General features: G+C 45.8%; 1 protein-coding gene across 1 annotated transcript; it reads right to left on the reverse strand.

Annotated features, from left to right (window-relative positions):
• Window positions 1-7,208: 7,208 nt before the first annotated feature.
• LOC106550939 (protein NipSnap homolog 3B) lies at window positions 7,209-25,707 on the reverse strand. Its single transcript, XM_014068926.2, has 6 exons — window positions 25,493-25,707; window positions 17,400-17,622; window positions 16,436-16,591; window positions 9,369-9,518; window positions 8,129-8,215; window positions 7,209-8,045 (listed from the first exon to the last, which is right to left on the reverse strand). The coding sequence occupies exons 1-6, from the start codon at window positions 25,568-25,570 to the stop codon at window positions 7,969-7,971; spliced, it is 771 nt and encodes a 256-aa protein (XP_013924401.1). The 5' UTR covers window positions 25,571-25,707; the 3' UTR covers window positions 7,209-7,968.
• Window positions 25,708-25,735: the final 28 nt, after the last annotated feature.

Raw genomic sequence — 25,735 nt, forward strand, 5'->3', positions numbered from 1 at the left:
TTTATTTAACACAGAGTAGATTAGGCTGTCAGCCTTAGTCATTCTTCTAACATGACAACAATTCTTACCAACAAGGACAGTATTGGCACATTTTAGCTAATGCAACCTAAACATAACCAAAGCCTATTTCACTTCAAGTATGCTAACTTTATTCTATGCAAGCTGCAATCTCTAATCTAAAGACCACTTTTGAAGCCAACATGCTGTTAACTACAATTTACTAACTAAACTGCTGATAATATTTATTCCCTTTTGAAAGGGGATCCAAATGGTTACCTCTGATCTTCTACTCCCCTCCCTAATAGAGGTCCAGTTCACCTTTTTAAAATCTTCACATAAGGAGCCTTTCTAAAATTTTGCAAGTAATTTTTGCAAGAATCTTGCCAGGAAAATATGGTCCTGTTTTTTTTATGTTAGCTCTTGAGCCTCACACTTTCTTCACCAGCCCAACCACACATCTTGGAAATAACCTACTCCCAAATCTCATTCAATTATACCATTAAGATGAAGAACAAAATGGTTTAGTTTATTAAGGCTCAAATGCAGGCAGTAGTTGTGGCTGGGTGGGCTTTTGCACCGCTTCATGTTTACACCAGTTGTGCCTGTATTGGAACTGTGAGACCCTCCTGCGCATAGTCACTCCTGCCTTGATAGCCTCTCAGTTAGATTGCTGCAATGTGCTCTGCATGAGGCTATGCTTGAAGATTATTCAGAAGCTACAGCCAGTGCAGAATGCAGCGGCGCAGAGAGTTCTGGGGGCGCCCTAGGGTGGCACATTTAAGATTGCTGTTACATTAGGTGCATGTGTGCCAGTTTGCTTCTGGGTCCAATTCAAGGTATTACATTTAAGACCCTATAATGGCATACATCCAAGGTGTCTGTGGAATTATCTCATCCTAGTGGACCTAGCTTGCCCCACTAGATCCAGTGGAAAGGGCCATTGGCAGATGCCATCTGCTAAGGAATTCTGATGGGTGGGATCAAGAAGAGCCTTTTCCACTGTGATCCAGAGGTGCAACTACTCCCACTCTTCTGGCTCCCTGCTAGAGGATGGGGTTAGAAGATCTCATCCCTGTCTGTCTCATTGAATCTAGTTTCTTATATAGATGTTTTGAAATTGTTTCTATATTTATCTTGCTATTGTTTGTTAAGTTGCCCAGAGTTGACTTACCAGTGAGTTGGCATATAAAGTCAATAATTTTTTTTAAAAATGACCAGTTTGACTGTAACAGGAGGCTGGGCAATATTTATCCGAGATAAATGGTTTCGATTCAGCCTGTGCACGAAAGAGGGAGTTGAGAAGAAAGGCACATTTTTTTGGCTTCCCAAAAGCCTTCCCACGCATTACATGGCTTGAACGTTCGGGGATCACCACCAAATTGCACAGGTGGTTGTTCTACCAGATGGACATCCTTACATTTCTCAAAAACGGGAGAGAGGCTGCCTTTCCTAGTCCAGCCCCGTAACAACAACCCTACGAGATAGGGTGGGTTAAAAAAAAAAAAGGCGTGTTGGGGAATTCTGCGACTGCATCACCTCTTCGCTGCTCTCGCTTCCCAGGGAGCCCCCTTTCCTCTCGCCGAGCAGCCCGTTCTCAGAACAAAACGCCTCCCGCCAACAACTGCTGTCCTTCCCCTAAAACAGAGGGAGAGAGCTTGTACGGTCCGCCGCACGCCGCCCTTTCCCAGCGCAAGCCCCTCTCGGCACCGTCCCCACCGACTGCCAGGCATGTCCGTCTCTGAGCCTCTCCGTGCAGTCACCCCCTTCCCCGTTGCGACCCCCACCCCAAAAACAAACCACCAGCGCTCCTCCTGCTCCCCCACTCCCCAGGCCTGCAGCGCCTTTTCTTCCTGTTTGGCTCCGAGCCACCGTCATGGACCTCTTTTGGCTCCGCTCTAGGCACCGGCTGCTGCGCCGCCGTCTTCCCCTCCATCATTCCCCCTCCTCCCAGAGCGCCACCGGAAACATGCCAACCTCAATACGGATGCAGGGAATCCACCCTCCTCGGGCAGCAGGAAACGCTGGGGCAGGGCTGAATGTGGCCCGCTCAAGCTACCAGGGTGGTTTTTATGGTTGCTTTTGCTGGCGGACAGGCAGGATTTTGCCAAGAAAAGTTAACCGGCAGCCTCTCAGCCCTTCCCGGTTGGGGAGACCTCCCCCCACTTCCACTCCCGCGACCCTCCTCCCGCCTCCTCGGAGCTTCAAGCAAGCTAACTGGGATGGGCGGGGAAGAAGCGGCGGCGCAGTCCCATGCAGCCGCGGAGCCGGGAAAGGGGCGCTTTGGCAGGGCTTCCGCAGCGCTCCCAAGGACCGCTGTGTGAGGGCGGCGGCGGCGGCGGCTGCTGCTGCTGCTGAGGGCCTTGGAGAGGAGGAAGCGGTGGCCGAGCGGAATCCTTTTGAGAAGGGACAGGCACGACCTGGGAAGCGTCGGCACGGACCTCTTCCTGGGGATCGTGGAGGAATCTTGGTCTGGCATCATTGAGGAGAACCCGCTGCGCGGGTAGCCTGGGTCTTCTCGGGCCAGGATTGGATCTTCCTGGCCGCCTTTGCCGCTGCTGCTGCCACTGCTTGGCAGGTTCTCCTCAATGATACCAGACTAAGATTCCTCCACGATCCCCAGGAAGAGGCAGAGAAGCGAAAAGCAGCCACAGCATCCGCGGGTGGAGAGAGGAAAGGAAGCTGCAGCCGAAGGGAGAGACGCTTGCTACGGTCCCCTGCTAGAAGCCGCCAAGGGCTGCGTCCACCGCTCATGGCTTCCAGGCGCCGTTTGGCAAAAAACTGCCCGCCCGCTTTCCTTCCTCTCCATTGTGCTCCGCCTACCACACAACACTGTGACCTTTCCTCTGACAGAAATGTAAATTTTTAGGGAAGGAAACGTGGAGTGATGGTCTCGGCCGATCGGACCTTCCTGGCCGCCTTTGCTGTTTCCAGCCTTGGTGCAGGGGTAAATGCGGTGCCCTTGCGGCGGCTCCTCCACCCCTGCCCTTCCCCCACCTGCAGCCCCCACCCCCGGCCTGGGGGTGGGTGTCTCCCGGGGGAGCCCGGCTCATTTCTCGCGCACAGGAGTTGTCGGCGGGCGCAGATGCGTTTTTGGCATCGGGGCGTGCTGCAAGAAGAGGGAGTGAGTGAAGACCTTTTCTAGCCGGCGCAAAGGACTTCCCAAGACTTGCTTTGCAGCAATCCAGACTCCCTCCCTCCCTCTTGCAGCCCGCCCCATGCAAATTCCCCCCCTCCCTGCATTTTCTCCCGGGTTTCTCTCTCGGTAGGGAGGCCGCGGGCTGGCAGTAGCTGCCGCGGGCTGGCTTTCCCCTGCCCCGCCTCCTCCACTAGCTTTTGTCCCTCCACAGTAGGGTGGCTGGGGGGAGGAGACGGCCCGCCCACCCAACTCCACAAAGGGGGAGGAGAGGAGGACCGTGTCCTCCCCCCAGCCGCCCTACTGTGGAGGGACAAAGGCTAGTGGAGGAGGCAGGGTAGGGGGGGAAAGCCAGACCGCGGCGGCTACTGCCAGCTGCAGCCTCCCTAGGGAAGGCCTTCCCTTGCTAAAGGCCGCCGCCGCCCACCCGAAGCGGCGAAGCCTCCCGATTCCCATCGGTTACTCACCAGTGAAGCAGCAAAAGCAAACGGCGAAGGCGAAATGAAATGGAGACTCACGCGACGTGCTTACGCGGACTCCAGCCAATCAGTGAACTGGCTGGGATGCCGCGTGCTTAAAGTTTTCCATCCCAGCCAGCTCACTGATTGGCTGGAGTCCAGGCCAATTAGTGAGCGGCAGGCTGGGCTGGCTTAGATTTTTAGTGTAGAATAGAATAGATGGGGGAACGGAATGAGTGAGCTAGCGGCAGCTGATGGGCGGGGGAGCCAGCGAGCGCCCAAATAAAGCGGGTTTTTTTGAGAACGGCCCGGGACGTGGGAAAAATTATGAAAAGGCGTGCCTGTCCCGCCAGATGCGGGACGTCTGGTCACCCTATAGAAATGCCTATTTTGTGAATACCGTACTATCTTGTGCGTTCTGATACTGAACTGAAAACTGGCATTTTAGTAGTGCGTGGGGGACGACGACGACGACGGGGATTATTAAGGTGACCAGATTTTCAGATTGGTAAAGAGCGACAACTTTGACCGGGGTGGGGGTGGGGGCTTGATTAAAAATTTTATACGGAGCAACAAAAATTTTCATATAACGCAAAAATAGTATTGTAATATTTTTTTTAATTTCAACATAACTACAATTTACAAATATAAATTGTAACTCTTGCCAAACATCAAAATTTTGATTGCGTGACCATGAGGATGCTGCAACGGTCGCTAAGTGTGCAAATGGTCGCTAAGTGTGAAAAATGGTCATCAGTCACTTTTTTCAATGCCATTGTAACTTTGGTCACTAAATGAACTGTTTGAAAGCTAAGGCTAGCTTGCATTATAATGCCTTATGCTATTGAATTGAAATAGAAATGAATAGAGTAGAGTAGAACGCCCCCTTTAAAAAAAAGTAAGTTTTTTTTTAAATGACTCAATGCAGCCAAGTTCATTATATGGCATCATGCAAGCCTTGTGACATCTTATTATGCCATCATCGCTAAATCTCTTTAGAAAGTCTACACGAATATAGTTTGTAAATCCCCCTATATTGCTCCTTTCCCATGACTCCTTATACTGGCAGGTAGACTGTCCTTGCCCACAGAAGCTGAAGAGGACAAAATTGGATAAAGCACACCTTAGTCATGCTGGATGAAAATTTAAATTTCTAACTTGCCTCTTTTTTGCGGGGGAGGGGGGGCATCAAGGCTGCCCAGGAAGACCAGCAGAATAATAATTTTTAAAAAAAGAGATAGACTTAATACGATAAATAGAGAAATGTGTAGAGAAATGTAAAGAATGAAGAGGGATGGATGAGTTTTCAGTTCATTTTCAGTTTCAGTTTATTTGTATGCCACCCTTTTCCCTGGGGGGACTCAGGGCGGCTCACAGTTCAAAGGGGGGGGGGGAAGCACAAACAATTTACAACATAAAAGCACTACATCATTTAAGAACTCAACAGTCATACAATTCGAGTAGGGGTTAGAGTCTTTAACCCCAGGCCAGCCGGGATAGCCAGATTTTAAGTGCAGCGCGGAAGGTCTGGAGGGTGGTGAGGGTCCGGATCTCCACGGGGAGTTTGTTCCAGAGGGTCGGAGCAGCCACCGAGAAGGCTCTCCTCCGGGTAGTTGCCAGTCTACACTGGCTGGCTGATGGAATTCGGAGGAGGCCTAATCTATGCAATCTTATCGGTCTAGTGGAGGTAATTGGCAGTAGGCGGTCTCTCAAGTACCCAGATCCAATACCATGAAGGGCTTTGTAGGTGACAAGTAGCACCTTGAAGCGCACCCGGAGATCAACAGGCAGCCAGTGCAACTCGCGGAGGATAGGTGTTACGTGGGTGAATCGAGGTGCACCCACGATCGCTCGCGCGGCTGCATTCTGGACCAGCTGAAGTCGCCGAATACTCTTCAAGGGCTGCAAAAACGGGGATTATTAATTTTTGTGTGTGTGCAGCCTTCATTCCTGCTAACTTCACACTGGGTGCACAAAAAGAGCAGTCAAAATGTGTGTGTGTGTGTGTGTGTGTGTGTGTGTGTGTGTACGATTTTTACCAGCAACAAAAGGAGAATTGCTAGTAGAGTCTTTTATTTGCAGCTGTTAAGTGAGAGATCACAAGGTAGGAAAGGGATAGATTAAAAAAATAAGAGGATATCGTATACCCCCACCCACCCACTCCCAACCCCATCCGACAGAAGGAGACGAGAGAAGAGCAGCGGAGAGAAGGAAATCTCCTCCATCCCCCCCCGCCTCTTCCAAATTATACACACAGACACTGCCGAGGTGGCGCAGTGGTTAAATGCAGCACTGCAGGCTACTTCAGCTGATTGCAGTTCTGCAGTTCGGCTGTTCAAATCTCACCGACTCAAGGTTGACTCAGCCTTCCATCCTTCCGAGGTGGGTAAAATGAGGACCCGGATTGTTGGGGGCAATATGCTGACTCTGTAAACCGCTTAGAGAGGGCTGAAAGCTCTATGAAGCGGTATATAAGTCTAACTGCTATTGCTATTGTTACTGCCCTCCCCATCCCGCAGCCCCAATTCCAGCCGCCCCAATTCAAGCTCCCAGATCTCTCTCTTTTTTCTCTACTCATCCCCCCCTCAACCAAACAAACAAGCAAAGGAAATACAAGAAAAACATCTTTTTAATAAATAAATAAATAAATAAATAAATGAAATCCAAGGCACGGGAGGAAAATCCCCCTTTCCCCTAATTCCCACTCCCCTCCCTCATCCCACCTCCCGATCCATTTGGGGTGGATTTCTTTATTTGCAATAAATCCTGGGGTTCCCCCCCCTTTTTTTAAAGGAAGGAAAATGACAGATCTTCTCCCCCCCTCCCGTCCCCCCCCTCACCAAAGGAGACCGGAGAAAAGCAACCAGATCGAAAGGAAGGGAGATATGATCGTCTTTGGAAGAGCAGGAGGGGAGGGAGGGCTGCGAGCAAGCCGAGCGGAGGGATGGAAACCACTGCCCTCTAAAGGCCACATCGGGAACGACACTTCAGAGAAATAAAAAATTTTTTTTTAACGGTGTCCTTTTTAAATCGGGACTTTTTGAACACGCAGCGGGACACGGGACAAATTTTGAAAAATCGTGACTGTCCCGCCAAAAGCGGGACGTCTGGTCACCTTAGGGATTATGCACCATATGACTGAGACGTTACAGTATAAAGATAAAATAATGAAAAGGTGAATCCACATTTAAGTACTTATCTTTATTTTGCCTCACCTACACAGCAGCACATAGCAAATCACTGTGTTTATATATTCAGGCTAAGGCAAAATGAGACAAAGGGCTTCAACGAGTGACTTTATTTAAGTCTGGCAGCCTTCTCCTACTAGATGTCCTTCAGATGTGGTTGGACTTCAAATTTGGAGGAATTGGAATTGTCCAACTCATCTGAACAGAACCAGGAGGAGCACATCAGATGCAGAATTAAAAGTCACGATTCTTGCATGCATTTGTTTTGTTTTCAAATTTACGGAACTGCAGAATCAAAGACTGATTGAATTAAAACATTAAGAGGAAGATGAATGAAAATAAAATGCCTTCAGTTGTAGCCCTTTTTCAAGTTTATGGATTATTATTTCTAATGTAAAGCAGGTGCGTAGTCTAGACTGACATATCAACTTAGACAAAAGGGCCATTCATGTTTATTGTCACAAAGGTACACATGGTAGTAAAGATGACTGGAAGAATCAATTCAAGTTCAGTTTTCAACCAAAGATAAGAATTAGAATTAGTTCTGGGTTGTAAAATATTTTATGTAATCCATTAAAATATACAATATTTCAAAATTCTGCAATGTGCTCATGATTTTTTTAGACCGAAGAACATCATACCCTTTAGAATTTTAAAGGATAGAATATGGAATCCACAATCTGCCATTTAAAAAGTCTGCAGAGATATGTAACACAAACAGAATGAGTGAAATTGCCAAGTGGCAGGATAGGAAATGATAGAATTGCATACACACAATCCAGAAAATCTATTTAATTTCACATTTAACAGTCTCAATCATAATGCAATCATAAATACCATAAAAAGTTCAGATCCATCACCAAATATTCAAGAATAAATATGTAAATATATTTCAGCTGTAATAAGTGAAACTTGATTTTCTTGATCTCACTGCAATCTATACATTAATCATGAGACTTTCCTGATTAAATAACATAAGTGACATCAACTTTTTATTTTAGGTTATTATATTTTATAATTAGTTTTTAGTTTTATTTATAAGTTATTTAAATATGAGTGTAACACCATTATGAAATTATTATTTTAGACATATCCATTTTTTTTATTCTCCGGTCTAAACATTTCAGTACAGATATTCTGTACTGTCCTTATTTACTCATAATTTGAATCTTGTTCAACTGGAATAAAACTACTTCAAAGGTGAAAACGATGCAGGAATCAGGAGCATGTTTCGCTGGGTTTCCAAGAACTGAATATTCTCCCGAACTGAAAATAAGAATTAAAACACACACTCTCAAACTTTAAAAAAAGCATTGATAGCCATTCCAAGATACACAGTAATATCTTACCAGCTGCTACCACTCTGGCATCTTCATGGGCCATATGCCTCCCAGCTGCCCTGATATCTGGATTTTCAAACCACCAAAGCACATGAACTGTGAAAGTAAAAGCAAGAACCCAGTACTAGCACAAGGTATGCATGCACATCTATAGAAAAAATTATGACATTCAAGTTCCAATGTCCACAAACAATTTCCTGCCCCTGAGACTGTCTCTGTACAATTCTATAAAGACCAAGCTAGTCACAGAGATATGATATAGAGGTACGGTGTTGTTCTAGAGCAGGGGTCAGCAAACTGCGCTCTGGAGCCACATGTGGCTCTTTCCTCCCTCTGCTGTGGCTCCGTCACAGGTCGGCACCACAATTTTGAGAGGAGCTTCCGGTGGAGGGGCAGGGAGAGAAGCACAGTGCACTAGGAGAAGACTCTATGGCAAGGTGGGGGGGTGTTACAGTTGTCTCCACAATTGATAGGGCTTTCAGTTATGACAGGTAGAAGAAAAAGTACGCCACACTAGGAGGAGACTCTGGTGGGGGAACTGAACTTCCGGTCAGCTCCACAATTGAACAGGGGGCTTCTGGTTTGGACCTTTGTGGCTCCCGGTGTTTTCATTGGGAAACGGGTCCAAATGGCTCTTTGAGTGTTTAAGTTTGCCAACCCCTGTTCTAGAGCAAGGATGTCCAACCTTGGCAACGTTTAAGACTTGAGGACTTCAATTCCCAAAATTCCCCTGTCAGCATGGTTGGGGAATTCTGGGAACTGAAGTTCACTAGTTGTAAAGTTGCAAAGATGGCCTCCCCTGTTCTAGAATTAAATAACTGTATCCCATGTTCTGTGTTCTAAAATTTCAGGTATAGTCAAAGCATTTCCTCCCCCCCCCAAAGTGGGTAAACTTTTTCCAAAACTTCAGAAAGCCACTGACAATTAGCATAGACATGAAATAGATGAATCAACAGTCCAGCTCACTGTACTCCTAGATTTTTTCCAAATATTTAAACAATATTCTTAGGATTCTAGAAGTGGGGATTCTACAATGATATAGCTGATGCATTGTCATTTGCTATGACCAGAACTTGTTTAAAGGGGCAAAACAAAAATATTTCAAAGAAATTATCTTTTAAATATGACTAAATCTGGACTAAACTGATACATTTTTTTCTTGTTCCTGAAGTTATTAATAATAGGAATATAAAAATATATATTGGAGCATAATTTTGCATTTGAAATAAGAAAAATCTTGAGCCTGTACCTGTATTAAGAAATCCATATTCTGTGTGGAAGAAGCCAATCAGTTTTGCATAGCCTTTGCTAACATGTGCATCAATAGCTGCTTTGAATGAATTTCCCCATAAAGCTGGACCACCTGGTTTCAGCTGATAAGTCACCAACTCATAAACTCCTAGAAGAAAAAGACCGTTGGCTTACCTGAATGGTCGTTCTCGGGGCACTGCAAGGAGAGTCCAAGCGTGGGTTAACACAGCCTATCTGCCCTTGGACTGAGTGATGTTTTTCTCTTGACCACGCCTCCCTTTGCCTCACCATGCTCAGTTTAAAAACGAAGGAAGACAGTCCTATAATCCAGTGTTTTTCAACCACTGTGCCGCGGCACACTAGTGTGCCGTGACATAGTGTAAGGTGTGCCGTGGGAAAAACACTTTATATATAGTCAATATAGGCACATAGTTAATTTTTTTTAACATTTTCTAATGGTGGTGTGCCTCGTGATTTTTTTCATGAAAAAAGTGTGCCTTTGCACAAAAAGGTTGAAAAACACTGCTATAATCAATTACAGTCAATACAGTCATATCATGTGACCCGGGTGGGCTTGGACTCTTCTCGCAGTGCCCCGAGAATGACCGTTCAGGTAAGCCAACGGTCTTTCTCCAGTGCACTGCTCGGAGAGTCCAAGCGTGGGACATGCCCAAGCTATGGAGTCCCAGGGTGGGGAAGGACCGGAGCCAATGGAATTTCAGCTACTCTTTGTAATACTCTTCTTCCAAAGGAGGCTTCGGCTGAGGCAAAGGTGTCAATTTTATAGTTTTTAATGAAGGCGGTGGGAGAGTCTCACGTGGCTGCCCTGCAAATGTCTAGAATAGATGCCTGGGTTGCCCAGGCTGCTGCTGCTGCTGCACTTCTAGTAGAGTGTGCGGTGACCCAGCACGGAGCCGTCTTGCCCTGGTGCTCATATGCCAGTTTGATGCCAGCGCGCAGCCAACGACCCACTATGTGTGATGACACCTTGCGGCCAAGGGAAGCAGGAAGGAAGGAGATGAAAAACACCTCTGAACGGCAGAATTCCTTAGTTCTCTTTACATAAGTACAAAAGGCACGCCTCACATCCAACTTATGCCATTCATGCTCTCTAGGGTGAGAAGGATTGGGACAGAAGTTAGGTAATATAATCTCTTGAGTCCTGTGAAACAGAGTTAATTTTCGGGGAAAAGGAAGGATCAAGTCTCAGAATGACCCTGTCGGGTTGAACCACGCATAAATCCTCCCTGACAGAAAGAGCTGCAGCTCGGATACCCTGCGTGAAGATGTGATAGCCACCAAGAAGGCAGTCTTGATGGTTAGGTGGCGTAGACTGGTCGTGTGCAGAGGCTCAAATGGAGGTTTCATCAGAGCCTTCAGCACAAATGGTAGGTCCCATGACGGGTACCGGTGAACTGCCAGAGGGCTGATGTATGCTGCTCCTTTGAGAAAACTCTTGATCTGAGGGTGTTGACTCAAAGAACGAGAGGATCCCCTGGCTAGGATGGTGGACAGCGCTGCAACCTGATATCTAAGTGTACTGGTTGCTAGATCTTTATCCAGACCCTCCTGCAGAAAGTCCAGGGTCTGAGGTATCGAGGCTGAAAAGTCCACAATGTCTTTAGCCTTGCATCACGCTGAGAAGGCGGCCCAGGTGGCATCGTAGATTCTGGTAGTAGAAGGCCTCCTGGACGCTTGTATCGTTCGTATGACCTTGTCAGAGATGTTCTGTTTCCTCAGGAGTTCCCCCTCAAGTGCCAGACGGCTAGTTGCAGCCACTGGAGGCCTGGATGACTGATTGCCCCTTGGCTGAGGGAGATTTGGTCCTGAGGAATTCGCCACGGTCTCTGAACGGAAAGACTGACAAGGTCCGCGTACCAGGGCCTCCTGGGCCAGAAGGGAGCCACCAGGAGAAGTTCTGCTCGTTCGGTCAGGAGTTTGGCCACTACCGGCGGGATGAGAGGCAGGGGCGGGAATGCGTACAATAGTCCCTGGGGCCAGTCGGACCTCAGTGCGTTCGTCCCCTCCGCTAACGGCGAGTGGTAATGGCTGAAGAAGCGTGGGAGATGTGTGTTGGTGTGTGTGGCAAACAGGTCTACTTGCGGTTTGCCAAATCTCCTCACGATCTGCTGGAACAGGTCCGGGTGTAGGCACCACTCCGAGTGGTCGATGCATTGGCGGCTCAGCCAGTCCGCCTCCCGGTTGCTGGTGCCAGAGATATGATCTGCACTGAGAGAAGCCAGATGACGCTCCGCCCACCTGCCCAGAGCCTCTGCCTCGAGCATGAGAGCCTTTGAGTGAGTGCCCCCTTATATGGGCTTTTGTCGCCACATTGTCTGTCATCAACAGTATGTGAGCCCCTTTTATGAGACTGGCAAACCGTCTTAGTGCGAGACGGGCTGCCCTCAGTTCCAGCCAGTTGATACTGTGGGCAGCCTCCCTCTGTGTCCACTGACCTTGGGCAAGGTGACCCTGACAATGGGCGCCCCACCCCAGAAGGCTGGCATTTGTGGTGACAACGATTCTTTCTGGCTCCTTGAATAGACAGCCTTTTCTGACTGCCTCGGACCTCCACGAGGCCAGAGATCGGATCACCTTCCACGGGAGCCGAACGCACCTGTGGGAATTGCTGATCTTCGCTCTCTGCATTGGCAGTAGAAACCATTGCAGCTCCCTGGCGTGGAGACGAGCCCAGGGGACAACTTTCAAACATGATATCATGATCCCCAGGAGCTGAGACAGCTGGACGATTGGTACCGACTTGGAAAGTCTGCAGTGATTCACTCTGTGTCTCAGGTTGGACAGCCGGGCTGGAGACAGAAATACCTAGCAGGAGGTGGAGTCGATGACTGCACCCAGGTGTTGTATGGCCGGAACTGGCTCTTCTCCATGTTGACAGAGAAGCCATGTTCTTGCAGCATCTGCACAGTCAGTGTGACATCGCAGTGAGCCTGCTCGGTGGTGAGAGAATGAATAATTATGTCGTCCAAATAACATTCCAGATGGACCAGATGGCTGCGAAGATGAACCGCTAACACTGCCAGTATCTTGGTAAATGTTCTGGGCGCTGAGGACAACCCGAAGGGGAGCGCTTTGTATTGATAGTGCTTCCCTTCCAAACAAAACCTCAGGAACTTCCTGTGGGCCGCATGGATGGGGACATGCAGGTAGGCCTCTTTTAGATCTATTGAGGTCAATAGGTCCCCCTCCCTCACACAGTCCAGGATGGAGTGGAGCGACTGCATCTTTTACCTCTTGTAGGCCAGATGCTGATTCAGGCTCTTGAGGTCCAAGATGGCTCTCCACAACCCCCCCCCCCAAGCTTTTAGGGACCAGGAAGAGGATGGAGTAGAACCCACTCCCCTCCTGATCTCTGGGGACTGGTTCTATGGCCTCTATCTGGAGATGAAGAATCTCGGCCTGCATGCAATCCCTCTTTTCTAGGTTCTTGGGGGTAGGACAGTGAAGGAACTTCCTCTGAGGGAAGGTCAGAAAGTCCAGGACCAGGCCCTTCTGGATAGTGTTGAGGACTCACTTGTCCGATGTTATCTCCTCCCACCTGTCGGCATACAGCCGCAGCCGACCCCCTCCCCCCATGGGAGGACCCCTGTGATCGTCACTTCCTCTTACGAAAGGGATGGGAGCTGCCATTATTGTTGCCACCCCCTTGGAATGGCTTCCGAAAGGAAGACTGGGATTGCCTAGCTCGAGACCCGAAGGAGGGTCTGTCCTGGTGTCTGTCTCCCCCCTGCTGAAAGGGCCTCTGGTAGGAGGATGTTTGAGCCGAAGGCCCTGATTCCTGTAAGGTTGCTTACGAAAGAAATCGGATCCCTTACGCTCGCCCCTCTTAAGTGTTGCTGGAAGGATTTTTCGTTTGTCTTTGGTTTCGGTGACAAACTTGTCCAGGGCATCTCCGAAAAGAGACCTCCCTTGAAGGGAGCTGATGTCAGCTTCCATTTGGCCTTCATTTCGGCTTGCCAGTGCCGAAGCCACAGGAGGCGGCGAGAAGTGATGTTGGAGGCGAGAGCCCTGGATGCGAACTTTGCAGCAGTCAAGGAGGCATCAGACAAGTACTCGACTGCCGTGATAATTTTAGTGAGCTCATGGCACCACCGAGATTTCCTGGTCTAGATCTGAGCTGCCTTAACCAGAATAAGGTAGCCCTGGTAAAAAATGAGGCAGAGGTGGACGCCTTAATGGCCCAGGCAGATGCCATGTGAGTTTTGTGGCACGCCTTCGCCAACCTCTTGTCCTCAGCCTTCAATCCCTCCAGAAGCTCAGCCGGTAGGTTAGAGTTAGATGTTAAGGACACTACCAGGGCATCCACTTCTGGAAACTTCAGAATGTCCTCCATTTTCCCTTCTACAGCATAAAGGGTCTTATCCCCCCCCACTGGGGTTGGTCAGCGTGCCGGGTTGGACCCACTGGCGCTGAACGACATCCATGAAGAGGTCAGGTACAGGGATGACCTCTGGGGCAAAAACCGTTTCCTTAAACAGCCCATGTTTGTGATCTTTGGATGTGGAAGCCTGGACAGCCTCAGGCTTGGAAGTGGGGCCTAGCTCTGTAGCTGTCATAGCCTTGTGCAGGATCGATTTAAACAATGACGGCTTGAAAAGGCCAGTGAAGGCCGGCTTGTCAGGGGGAAGGTCTTCATCTTCAGACAGCACAAATCCATCAGCCCCCTCCTGCTCAGAGCTGGAAGAATCAGAGTTAGAGGAAGAAGATGAAGCAGATGTAGAGGCCGGCTCCTTAGAGGTGGAGGCTTTGGCCTGATGCTTCTTTTTGGGGGCCTTAGCCTTTCGCGAACCCCTGTGTTTGATCCCCTCCGCGATTCCTTGGGAAATGGCCAAGGAGATCACCTCCCTCATTTCAGCCGAAAGGGCCTGACCTTTGCCCTTCCTTGGGCGATGTTTGTGAGGCCTGCTGCGGCCTGCTCTGCATGAGCTAGATTTGCACTCCTCATGCAGGGTGTCCAGAAGGGATTCTTGTTCCTCCCTGATGGAAGAGCTAGGGGAATCAGGGTAACTCCAGGAAGCCTCCGGCGAGGGATCCCTGGATCCATACTCCTCCCCCGAAATGAATTCGCTGCCCCCTGGGGATTGGGCTTCCCTAACAGAGGGGGAAATATCCCTGTGGTGAGGGGCTGATAGAGGTTCCGCTGCCTGGTGGGGCCTAGACACCTCCCTGGCTTTCACTGTGGTCCCTGCAGTCCCTGGGGGAGATCTGCCACTAGGACCCTTGTGCCCTTTGCCTTTTCTAGTTATGGGATCCAGCTTGCTATGCTTGCTGGAGGGCCCTGCTTGTTCCTCCAAGGCCTCCCTGTATTCCTCAGCCATGTTCAGAGCACCACACGGGGCCTGGAAGCTAGCTGCTGCTGGAACAGGCACACGCATTGGCCAGCCGGCTCGAAAAACGCCCTTGAAGACTCTTCGGGAGGGAAGGGCCGCCTGCTGGACAGGGTCCTTTCTCCCACCGCCCTCGGAGCCCCTAGACTTAGCTTCGGAGGGAAAGGCCAGTCGGCGCCCTGGATTAGCCCCGCTCCTCCCTGGAGCATTCTGCTACTGCTGAGAGATGAAGACGAGTCTCTCCCTGACTGCAGAGTAAGTTTCGCTCTCCCGAAGCTGCAGGAACCTTCTTCTCTTGACGACTTCGCTCCAGAGAATTGAAATGGCGGCTGGTGCACGCGCAGCCTCCTCCCGCCAAATTCAAGTCGCCTCAGGGAAAAGCGCGCAAAGCGGTTAACAGTCGCCGCTGTTGCCGGGCAAGAATGGAAACCGCTCCAGCTAGTGGCGAAAACGCCCACCAAGCCTCCACTGAATGGCGGTTGGGGATGGGAGCCTGGATCCAATGCCTGGGTGTGTCTCCCGCCACCCCCGCCGCTCGCCAGTAGCCGCTGGGCAAGCGGCTCGCACGCCCTGGACCGCTTGCGACCAGCGGTGACAGGGATGGCCCGGGTGACCTCTCAGCCTTCAAGACGAACCTGCACAATTCACTGAATACAAGGATGAATCAAGGTGGTCCAAGAAATGTGGGAAAAACTCCAGCCTATCTGTCCTTGAACTGGAGCACTCCCAAAACAGTCCCAACGGGCGGACTGAGTTTTTAAACTGAGCATGGTGAGGCAAAGGGAGGCGTGGTCAAGAGAAAAACATCATTCAGTCCAAGGGCAGATAGGCTGTGTTAACCCACGCTTGGACTCTCCGAGCAGTGCACTGGAGAAAAAAAAACATTTTCAGGTTATTATAGGCAGTGAGACAAAAACAAGCAACTCATTTCTTACAGTACATTATATTTTCATCACTGATCTAAATTCAATTTCATTTCACTTTTTGCTTTAAATCTATGCATTTACTTTCAGTTCATAATTCAGAATTCTATTTTTGTAGGTATGCCCATCAGTCCACATATCCCATGCCTGTCTCAAACAGAAGAGATTTAAATATAATTTGACCACTTAGAAAACCCCATTTTACCAATGCATTAAATCATTTTAAGAGACAGCAATAGACATAGTAATTTCTCTCACACATACTGTACACATACACAAATATAAATAAGGACTTGGAAAATATACCTTTTAAAATGACATTAAAAGAATGAATATTTTGAAGTATTGTTTTGGTTTCAGTCCACAGCTGTGGAAAGTAGTGCAAATATCACAATGCCTAATTTGGTTTCCAACAGTAGCTTATGGTGTTTTTTGGCATATGTTACCATCCTTACAGGATGGTTAGAGGCAAGGGGGGAGCCATTTTGGGGGTATCAAGTTAAACCAGAAGTGGCAAGGCCTGTTGCAAATGGTAAAGCATCTTCTGAAATAAACTTCTACAAGCTTATTTCAGAAGCTGCTAATCTTGCCTCCTCCCTTTATTCCTCTATAAGAAACTAATGACTATTACTAATCAAGTGTGCTGCATAATTTTAGTGAACGTGTGTGATTCCGAACCCAGCAATAATGCTATCTTCCCTAGACCCTCTCCTCAAACAATTTCTGAGTTTTTGTGGAATTCCTTTCACTGCCTACAAAATCAGTGCAGCAGGTTGAGGAGCAACAGAATTGACCTTCTTTTGGTGGGGTTCCCAACTCACACCAGGGGACCATGTAAGCAATTTCCATATGCTGCTTATCCAGAAGTGGAAGAATTGCCGCTAGTTTTTCCTGCCATTCTTTATCATTGATTATAGCTTTCCTTACAGCTGCTCTGTGTGCAAAGTTATCTGTGAATGGAAAAAGAGAGAGTGAATGTCTACAGCCATGTTATATTTGCTTCCATGATAAGTGTACAAAACTATAGAGCAATAAATTAATGTTTAATAAAAAGTTTTAACTTAATATTACTATTAGAGAACAAAACGTTCTCAAATGCAGCCTTGGAATATACAGTCTGCCCCATCCTATTTTCTCTTCAAGAAGCTCACATGCTGTTTTGCTGGGCCATGCACTGTTGCATAATCCCAATACTTATGAAAATTGTGAATTAAACTCCAAATGGTTTCAGCAAATGTCAGGGACTCCAGCTGATGAAAGAGAAAGACTGGGGCCTCCTTTAGCAGTTATAGATTGTGAGCCTTGATGACTCAGAATTTTCCAGGCAGCAATGAAAATGTCCCTTACCAACTTTTCTACTGGCAGGCAATTTAATGTGCACTGGCAGGCAGTAGGATGAATACTTTTTTTTCTATTGCTTAGTTAACAAAACAGTGCTTCTAAACTAGCTTCATTAATCCCAGAGGTCCTGAAACCTTTTTGGACCTTGTTATTTGTAACCCTGGGATAGTAACAGTGACGTGATTCACTTATCTTTACTACCAGTTTGCAAATGTGAGTGTGCTTGCATGTGCAGAAGGTTGCGCATTACGTCGGGGTGGGTGGGCGGGGCCTCCAGCTGCCACCGCTACCTGTTCACCCAAACTGGCAGAATACCACCACTGGACGGTAACCATATAACCTGGTGACAAACGTCATAGAAATAACTTTTAAAAAGGCACATTCAACCTCTTTGAAACACCACCATGCAATTCATACCGTATTTCCAAATATGAAATGCTTTATTCATTGCCCCAAATTCAGCTGTCCAGAATCCAATCATCGGTGAGTGAACCATACGAATCTTAATATATTTATTGACCAATTCAAGAAACTCCTTTGTCTTTGCTGGCTTAAGGTCATAAGTACGAAGTTCATAGATCGTGCCAACTTCCTGTCTGGGTCCCGTAGCAAAAGATGAACAAGCTTGAAACACATTTGGCTTTAAAGAGACAAAAGTATAAAAATAAATAGTGGAAATGATAGCTTCTAGGTTTGTAATCAGTGAATATATTATTTGATCAGTGAGATACTACTTGGGATTTTTAATAAATAAAATGCTAAAACTTCATTCATGTTTAAGCTTTGCATTTTAACAATACAGGTAGTCCTCAACCTACGACCACAATTGAGCTCCCAATTTATGTTGCTACGTGAAACATTTGTTAAGGGAGTTTGGCCTCATTTTATGACTTTTCTTTCCACAATTGTTAAGTGAATCCCTGCAGTTCTTAAGTTAGTAATACAGTTGTTAAGTGAATCTGGATTCCCCATTGGCTTTGCTTGTCAGATGGTCACAAAAGGTTATCACATGATTCTGGGACACTAGAACCATCATAAATATCAATTCCAAGCATCTGAATTTTGATCACATTACTGTGGGGATACCGCAATCCTTGTTGTGTGAAAAACAGTCATAAGCCACTTTTTCCAGTGTAACTTTGAACTGTTGTACGTCGAGGACCAATTGTAATTTATTGGGAGCAAATACAGGTTTCACTGTAAAATAAGTTTCACTTATAATGCTATTCATCTTGAAAATGTGTAGAAAAATCCAAGATAGGGAGAGAGGAAGTAAGAAAAAACTGAGAAAGAGATTATTCAATTAACAATCTGTATCTTTCTAGATTCCCAAAATGCATTATAAAGGAAGAGGTATTATGCATGGGAAAATGCTGTGGAAGTTCACAAGGGGGGATTTCTGTAATTAAATATCTGGTTAAGCAACAGCTTCCTGAACCTGAATTGGAAATGGCATTATGGCAAAACATTTTCAGTAGTACACAAGAACTCATAAAAAAGATACAGAAGTGATGGTGCCTGAGGAAATTTTGGCCTACCACTGTGAGTTACAATAGTGTCCTCAATTGTTCCCAGAGAAGACATTGTTAGCTCCAGATTTTCTTTTATACGTGTCATATTCACAAAGGATGCACTCCCAAAAGTAGATAGTGCTTCAGACTCTGTTCAATCTTTCATTAGAGCAACCTGATTTTTTTCAAGCTTATGCCTAAATCTGGAAAAAAAGATGCTGATGCTTTAAGGATTTTTATAAAGCTTGAAATCTCCAAAGCAGCTTTTAAAAACATATTAAGAATCTTCAAAGCAATTCTTAAAGCACTCGCATTTTTCTTCTTCTTTTTTTGAAGCTCTCAGGAAGACTTGAAAAAAATCAAGCTGTTTTGACAAAGGGCAGAGAGGTGATGCTGCTGTCCAACTCTTTCCGAATACTTTTTTCAAGCCCTAAAATACACACAGAAAATGGCACACATATCAATGAGCTCAGAATCAGAAACAACAATATGCAGAGGGTTTCTATTTGTCAAGACCTAACATTTATGCTTTCAGAAATAGCATGCATAAAGTGACATTAATGTAAGTTATAATTGTAAACATTTATCTAGAAAAAATGTATTGAAATAATTAAGATGTACCTATGAAATGGAGCAATTTTTACTTTTAATAAAAGGAAATCTTTATGAATCAGATTCTGGATCAAAACAATCACAGTGAGAAAGGGCTACCCATGAAAATATACTGAATTGCTTCACATGATTAGCTCATGCAGTTTATTGCACAGGTGACAAATTCGATCGTATCACTTGATGTTAGGTGACATATCACAACATTTTTGGTCTTTGCAGAGCCAGGGTGGCTGTGGCCTGTGTCTGATGCATCTGGTCTGTGGGCCTCCAGTTTGATACCCGTTTTATTGAATAAACCAATTTCCTGATCTCATACATTCTGTTGCCATCTCAATGGCCAGCCAGGAACTAATTAGGATCCAGAGACCATAGGCTAAAACCAGGGTAAAATGCTGAAAAGGACTTTAAGAGTATTAAGAGTATTTGAAACAAAAACATATGCCAATCCGTATCTCTTCAACTTGCACAAACTCCGGAAATGGCAGCAGAAGAATGCAGTGGGGGTGTTCATGGGAAATGTAACTACCTTATGGGAAATGTAGTCCCATAAAATGTAACCACATCTGTGCTCCCTGATTGGACAGTGGGGTACTCTGCCCGGGAAATTGATTTATTACTGACCACTCACTGAATCGCCTTCGGCTCTACCAGAAGCAGCTTTGCACCAGTGGCATGGGTTAGAGGAATTAATGTCTTTTTACACTACGTGATGGGACAGATCATGGAAAGTCAGAAGAATCTTAACAGTGAACTGTAAGTTTTGCTATTAAGGATGCCTGATAATAAACGTGATCTGAAAGATATTCCTAAGTGTGGAGTTAACTGGCTGCCCGAGCAGAACCTCATTGCCCGGGGCAGAACAGTAAAAAGACATTAATTCCTCTAACCCATGCCGCTGGTGCAAAGCTGCTTCTGGTAGAGCCGAAGGGGATTCAGTGAGTGGTCAGTAATAAATCAATTTCCCGGGCAGAGTACCCCACTGTCCAATCAGGGAGCACAGATGTGGTTACATGTTATGGGACTACATTTCCCATAAGGTAGTTACATTTCCCATGAGGTAGTTTCTTAAAGGCACAGGGGGTCTAGGAGTTGCACAGTACTCTCTTAGGATTTTAGGTCTATGGTGAGGTTTAAACTGTTTGGGGGGCTTTTGCTACCTTTTTATACTAGAAATGACAGTGAGTATAAACAAAAGCATCTGGTAAAGCCTTGGCAGCACATTTTATCAGGGATTTGGTTCTAAACCAGTTGATCCTGGCCAGAGATATTTTTTTAAGAAAGGGATCCTAGTAAATAATGTCTTGGGATGGTCTTATGACATATCTTTTCAATACCTTGATAATTGACTCTCTGTTAATTATTTTAATGGAAAACATTTTTCCTAGTGTGCAGCTATTGCTTCCCCATCTGGAAGCATGGCAGAGGTGGTATTCAGCCAGTTCTGACCGGTTCTGGCAAACCAGTAGCGGAAATTTTGAGCAGTTCAGAGAAGCGGCAAATACCACCTCTGGCTGGCTCTGCTACCGGGTCCCAGCTAATCGCCACCCCAGCCAATCAGCTGGGTCTTCTTCTGTTGCCCTGCAAAGGAGAACGGAGATAGAAAGCAGGTTAGTGGGGTGGGGAGGGAATGGGGATTTTACAGTATCCTTGCCCTGGAGTGAAGTGGAAATGGAGATTTTACAGTATCCTTGTCCTGGAGTGGGGTTGGAATGGGTATTTTGTAGTATCCTTCCCCCAGGAGTGGGGAGGGAATGAGGATTTTGCAGTATCCTTCCCCTACCACGCCCACCAACCATGCCATACCCACAGAACTTGTAGTAAAAAAATTTGAATCCCACCACTGAAGCAGGGATGAAATGAGAGAAATCATGCTGCCCTTTTTCTCTGCACTGTTACACTGGGGTATATATATTAAAGGCTCAAGGGCAGTTATTTCTCAACTTTGGCAACTTGAAGATGTATAGACTTTAATTCCCAGAATTCCCTGGTCATCAAGCTGGTTGCAACACTGCACAAATGTGTCCTACACAGGGGTGGGTTTCTCGCAGCGTGCGCATGCGTACTAGCGTCTGCGCGATGCTCCAGCTGCTCCTGGAGGATCGCGCAGGGGTTCTGCGCATGCGTGGAAAGCGCAAAATTCGAAAAAAATGGGTAAGGAGCGGGCGCGAGTGTGCGGGTGCGCGCGGGCGCGGGGGGGGGGGCTTCGCCGTTCCCGGAAGTTACTTACTTCCGGGTTCGGCAACCAACCGGATCGCAGGGACCGGTGCGAACCGGTCGAAACCCACCCCTGGTCCTACAAAACCATGCTGCAATCCGCCAAGCTTGCTAAGTAACTTTTTTCGGAGCATGCATTGGAAGAAACTTACAACACAAATATACAGGAGTTGGCCAACACTGAGCCTCAGGGTTGAGCAACTGTGGTCTAGACAACAGTTTTCCTGAGGTTTCACTAGCAATTATGGCTGACATTTTCTTAAGAAATCTGTTGTTTAGACCAGGGTCACTGTTGCTATGCTCTGAGAATGTCTTTTCTTTCATGCCTTCACTGTCTGTTAGCAGGCCTTTTTGCTAGGCCGCACCTGGCAGCAAACTTTCTACAGGTAGCTAGGTAAGACTTGCAGAGTCTGTACATCTAGCGGATGCACATCTAGCCACACAGGACGGATGTAGCCGACCACAAATTGTTCTTGACACCTGTCTGCTTGTTTTGTACTTGCTTGGAAAACAGCTAAAGTAGGACACATGAAACTCAGGAAGCACGCAGTTATCAATTCTGTTATTGGACCAGATGCATAATTTGTAACCAATGACATTTGCAATGTTTGAAAACCTCATTTGCGTATGAAAGTTTATATATTCAGCTTTGCTACATAATAAAGTTGTCATTCACCCAGAGAGATCTCGTGTCCTCAAGTTCTTTCTAGGATTAGCTTCGTGGGTGACCCCCCTTTATTGTTGTGCCCAGGTGCCGCCCTGGAGCCGTTTCCTCCAGGGACGGACTGAGGCACTAACAGGTCACTTTACTTTGAAGGTCAAGACTTCCTTACAACACAAAGCTTGTTAAGTAAAACACATTTTCTCTCAGCTAACTAAGTAACTGAATGACTGGCTGAAAATAACTTGGATACCTTACATCTGCACAGGGTTAAAGTGATTCACAGCACTATCTCCTTGTCATGATGTTCCATGATGTCATTATATACATTATAGTATCCATAAACTACCGTATGGATTACAGACTGTACTAGTGTGGTATGCGCAACATGATAAACCCAAATCAAACTGTATTACAGTTTTAACATTTTGTTAAGTTAGACAATTATCGACAGTTAAAGAAATCAACACATTTCACATACCCTATAAATAGGAGTTCTTTCTACATCAATTTACATGAGAATCTACAACTGCTTTATTTTATTTTATAAAATATGCATACATCTAATATTCTTTGGACTGGAGTGGCATAGAAGCCTGAATAAATAATATTCTGGGTGCACAGGGCCGAGAACATTGAGATTTGTGGCACTGTCTTTCAGGAACGTTTTCCTCCTTTACTAATTTTTCAACAGAAAAAGCACGGATATCTTCCAAGGAAGTGCAAGATTTCTAACACAGTTCAAAAATTAGTGTGCAAATCAATAACTAGAAGCACAGCAAAAGATGTGCATGTCTGCAGTCCATGGTAAAATATTATAATTTGTTTCATTTAGGAACCGACAGTGCATTTCTCATAGCTTCACGCACCACTGCTCATCTCTGGCATTAGTTCATAACATGTTTTCCAAGCCGTACACTTCAAGCCCGACAGAAGCGCTGCATTTTTCCTAGGCAGCATTTCTTCAAAGTCGCCTAGAAATTAATACACACATATATTTGAAACCTCAATTCAATCAAAAATCATTCCATTTCCCTTGCGCCTCTTTTGTATTATGAAACTCAAAATGTACCGCTTATGTTGCAGAGATTTGTTTTACAGATAGTCCTCAACTTGCAACAGTACGCTTAGTGGCCATTCAAAGTTACAATGGCATTGGAAAAAGTGACTTATAACTGTTTTTCAGTTACGACATTTTTAGCATGGGGAAGCCAGGTCACTAACTTATCAACTAATTCACTTAACTGAGCAAGAAAGGTAAAATGGGGCAAAATTCACTTAAATGTCTCACTTAACAACAAAAATGTTGGGCTCAATTGTGATCATAGGTTGAGGACTACCTGTATTTTGAGCCTGCATGTCTTTTTAAAAAGCATTGACTAGTTGCACATCTTAGTTTTAACTTCCACCATGTCAATAAAAATGTTCAGTCAGTAAAAATGTTATGTGTAAGAAGAAATCACTAGAGATTAATAATAAATTATAAAGTAAACAAATACTCATAATCCTAAACAAAATTTAGATATTGGCATTAAGATCTCTTGCAGCAAAAGTTAACAGTGATGCAGCTGGACATCCTTACACATACAGCATATAAGAGGAATTTGTTTTTTCAACATAGCATAAACATAAAACATACTGACATGTTACAGAAAAATGCATTTGCTATGCAAAGTTCCTGTGCCATAATTGTACCAAACCTCCAATGCTTCTAATGACTTAATAACATTTTATCTGAAATCGTCTAGGATTGGGAAAATCATCTGAAGAGAAGAAAATTACGTTAGAAATGTACTACTAAAACCATTTGTGGCAGAGAGAAAAGTTATCCAAGTGATGCTTTTTTAATAGCATGTGGAGAAACGATATCATATACCACTCTCTGGAGAAAAACTGATTCAGTAAAAATGGACCATCCAGAGAAGTGAAAATGGTATCAGAGTTATACGGTAATTTATAGATGATAATTTATTTCTTCCAGAGTTTCCATACTTCATTTTTCTCTATTATCAGACCCTGTCTCTTTGATTTGTTATATAGCTATATATAGGTTTGTTTTTTAAACAGCTCTATCCAGAGAATCCTTCAGAAAAATTCATCCAAACTGCTACAATTTTCTTTATACACTGTCAGTTTCTACTTATATGTTCTTAAGAGTTTGTTTCCCAATTATTTTTCAACCAGCAAGCATTTTTTCACCACAATTTCTGTTAAATTGAGCTCGAGTTCTGATAATTCCGTGATATGCCCATTTGTTTTCTTAGCAACGATACAGAAATGTGATTTGGCTTTTTCCATAAGGCTAAACTCACACTGGTCTTTTTTTTAAAAAAAAAAAACATTATTTGAACTGTGATACATTCATAGTACATTTATTGATGCTCTAAAAAAATGAATATTTGGGAAATATTCCTGATGAACTGAATAGTTCGGACTTGGGACAAATGAAATATCTAAGTTTCAGGACAGGAAACATTGTAAAATTAAAATCTCCTTCCAAGAGGGCTTGACTCCTAGTGAAATCCAGGAAGCAGACAGATACAGAGGTAGGTAAAGAGACAAGGCAGGAAGGAACCAAGAAGGTATTATCATATAGAATCATATTACAGGTAGTCCTTGACTTACCACAGTTTAGTGATTGTTCAAAGTTACAACAGCACTGAAAAAAGTGACATGACCGTTTTTCACACTTACAACCTTTGTAGGATGCCCATGATCAAAATGCAGACACTTCAGATGCTTGGCAACTGACTCATACTTATGACCGTTGGTCATGTGATCCCCTTTTGCAACCTTCTGACAAGCAAAATCAATGGGGAAGCTGGATTCACTTTAACAATTGTGTTACTAACTTATCAACTGCAGGGATTCACTTAACGACTGTGACCAAAAAGGTCCTAAAATGGGGCAACGCTCCCTAACAAATATCTCACTTAAAGGCAGAAATGTTGGGCTCAACTGTGGTCATAAATCAAGGATTACCTGTATACCAAATACTGGATTATATACTATGGAAGCTGTTTGCGCATTGCCCTCTTCCAGCCTGGAGTTTCTGAGGTCACCCCAGATCCAGCTACTTGGTGCTGCCACATGCTTGCCGGGCAATCTTTTTTGGGAAGCGAGAAGTTTCACATTTTGGGAGGAAGCCGGAACGGCTGGATTTGGAGCAATAGCCAAAAGGAGACAGACAAAAGGACCCATCTCGGAGAAAGCGAAAGTCAAGAGTTGCAGGTTTATCTTCCTTCTAAGAGGATCTTAACTGAAATCATAACAAATCCCAGCCTACCTTAAGGGCTGCATCTTAGCAAAGGGGGAGATGGGGGGTACGGGGTGGGGTGAGGTGAGGAAGGGCTAACATACCCCCCCCCCCACACACACACACACCAGTAGCCTCCTCTCCTGCCCAGCCCGGAATAGCAGGTCCCATATGGAAACATATAACCACAAGGAACATGCACCTAATGATCCGCAGCCGGCGAAAAGGGGGCAGGTGGGTTTCCTAGGGGGTTTACCTGGGCGCGGAAAGGGTCTGCCGCTGCTGCTCGTCTGAAGAGGCGGCCAAGGACGGAGCCCACGCGGAGACCCAACATGGTAAGAAAGCGCCTAGAGCCCAAGTTGAAGGACAGCGGGGCACCACACTATTCTCCTCTTTCACTTACGGAGGCCTAAGGAGACCAAAAACCAAGCATTGACACTGGGGCGGAGAGCGGGCGGGCGGTCTGGCGTATTCCGAGGCGATTCTTCCGAGCGGCGGA

Source organism: Thamnophis sirtalis, unplaced genomic scaffold (genome assembly GCF_051295495.1).
Source record: "Thamnophis sirtalis isolate CommonGarterSnake01/CBP01778 unplaced genomic scaffold, rThaSir2_p1.2 scaffold_5, whole genome shotgun sequence".
In the NCBI taxonomy this organism is placed as follows: domain Eukaryota; kingdom Metazoa; phylum Chordata; class Lepidosauria; order Squamata; family Natricidae; genus Thamnophis; species Thamnophis sirtalis.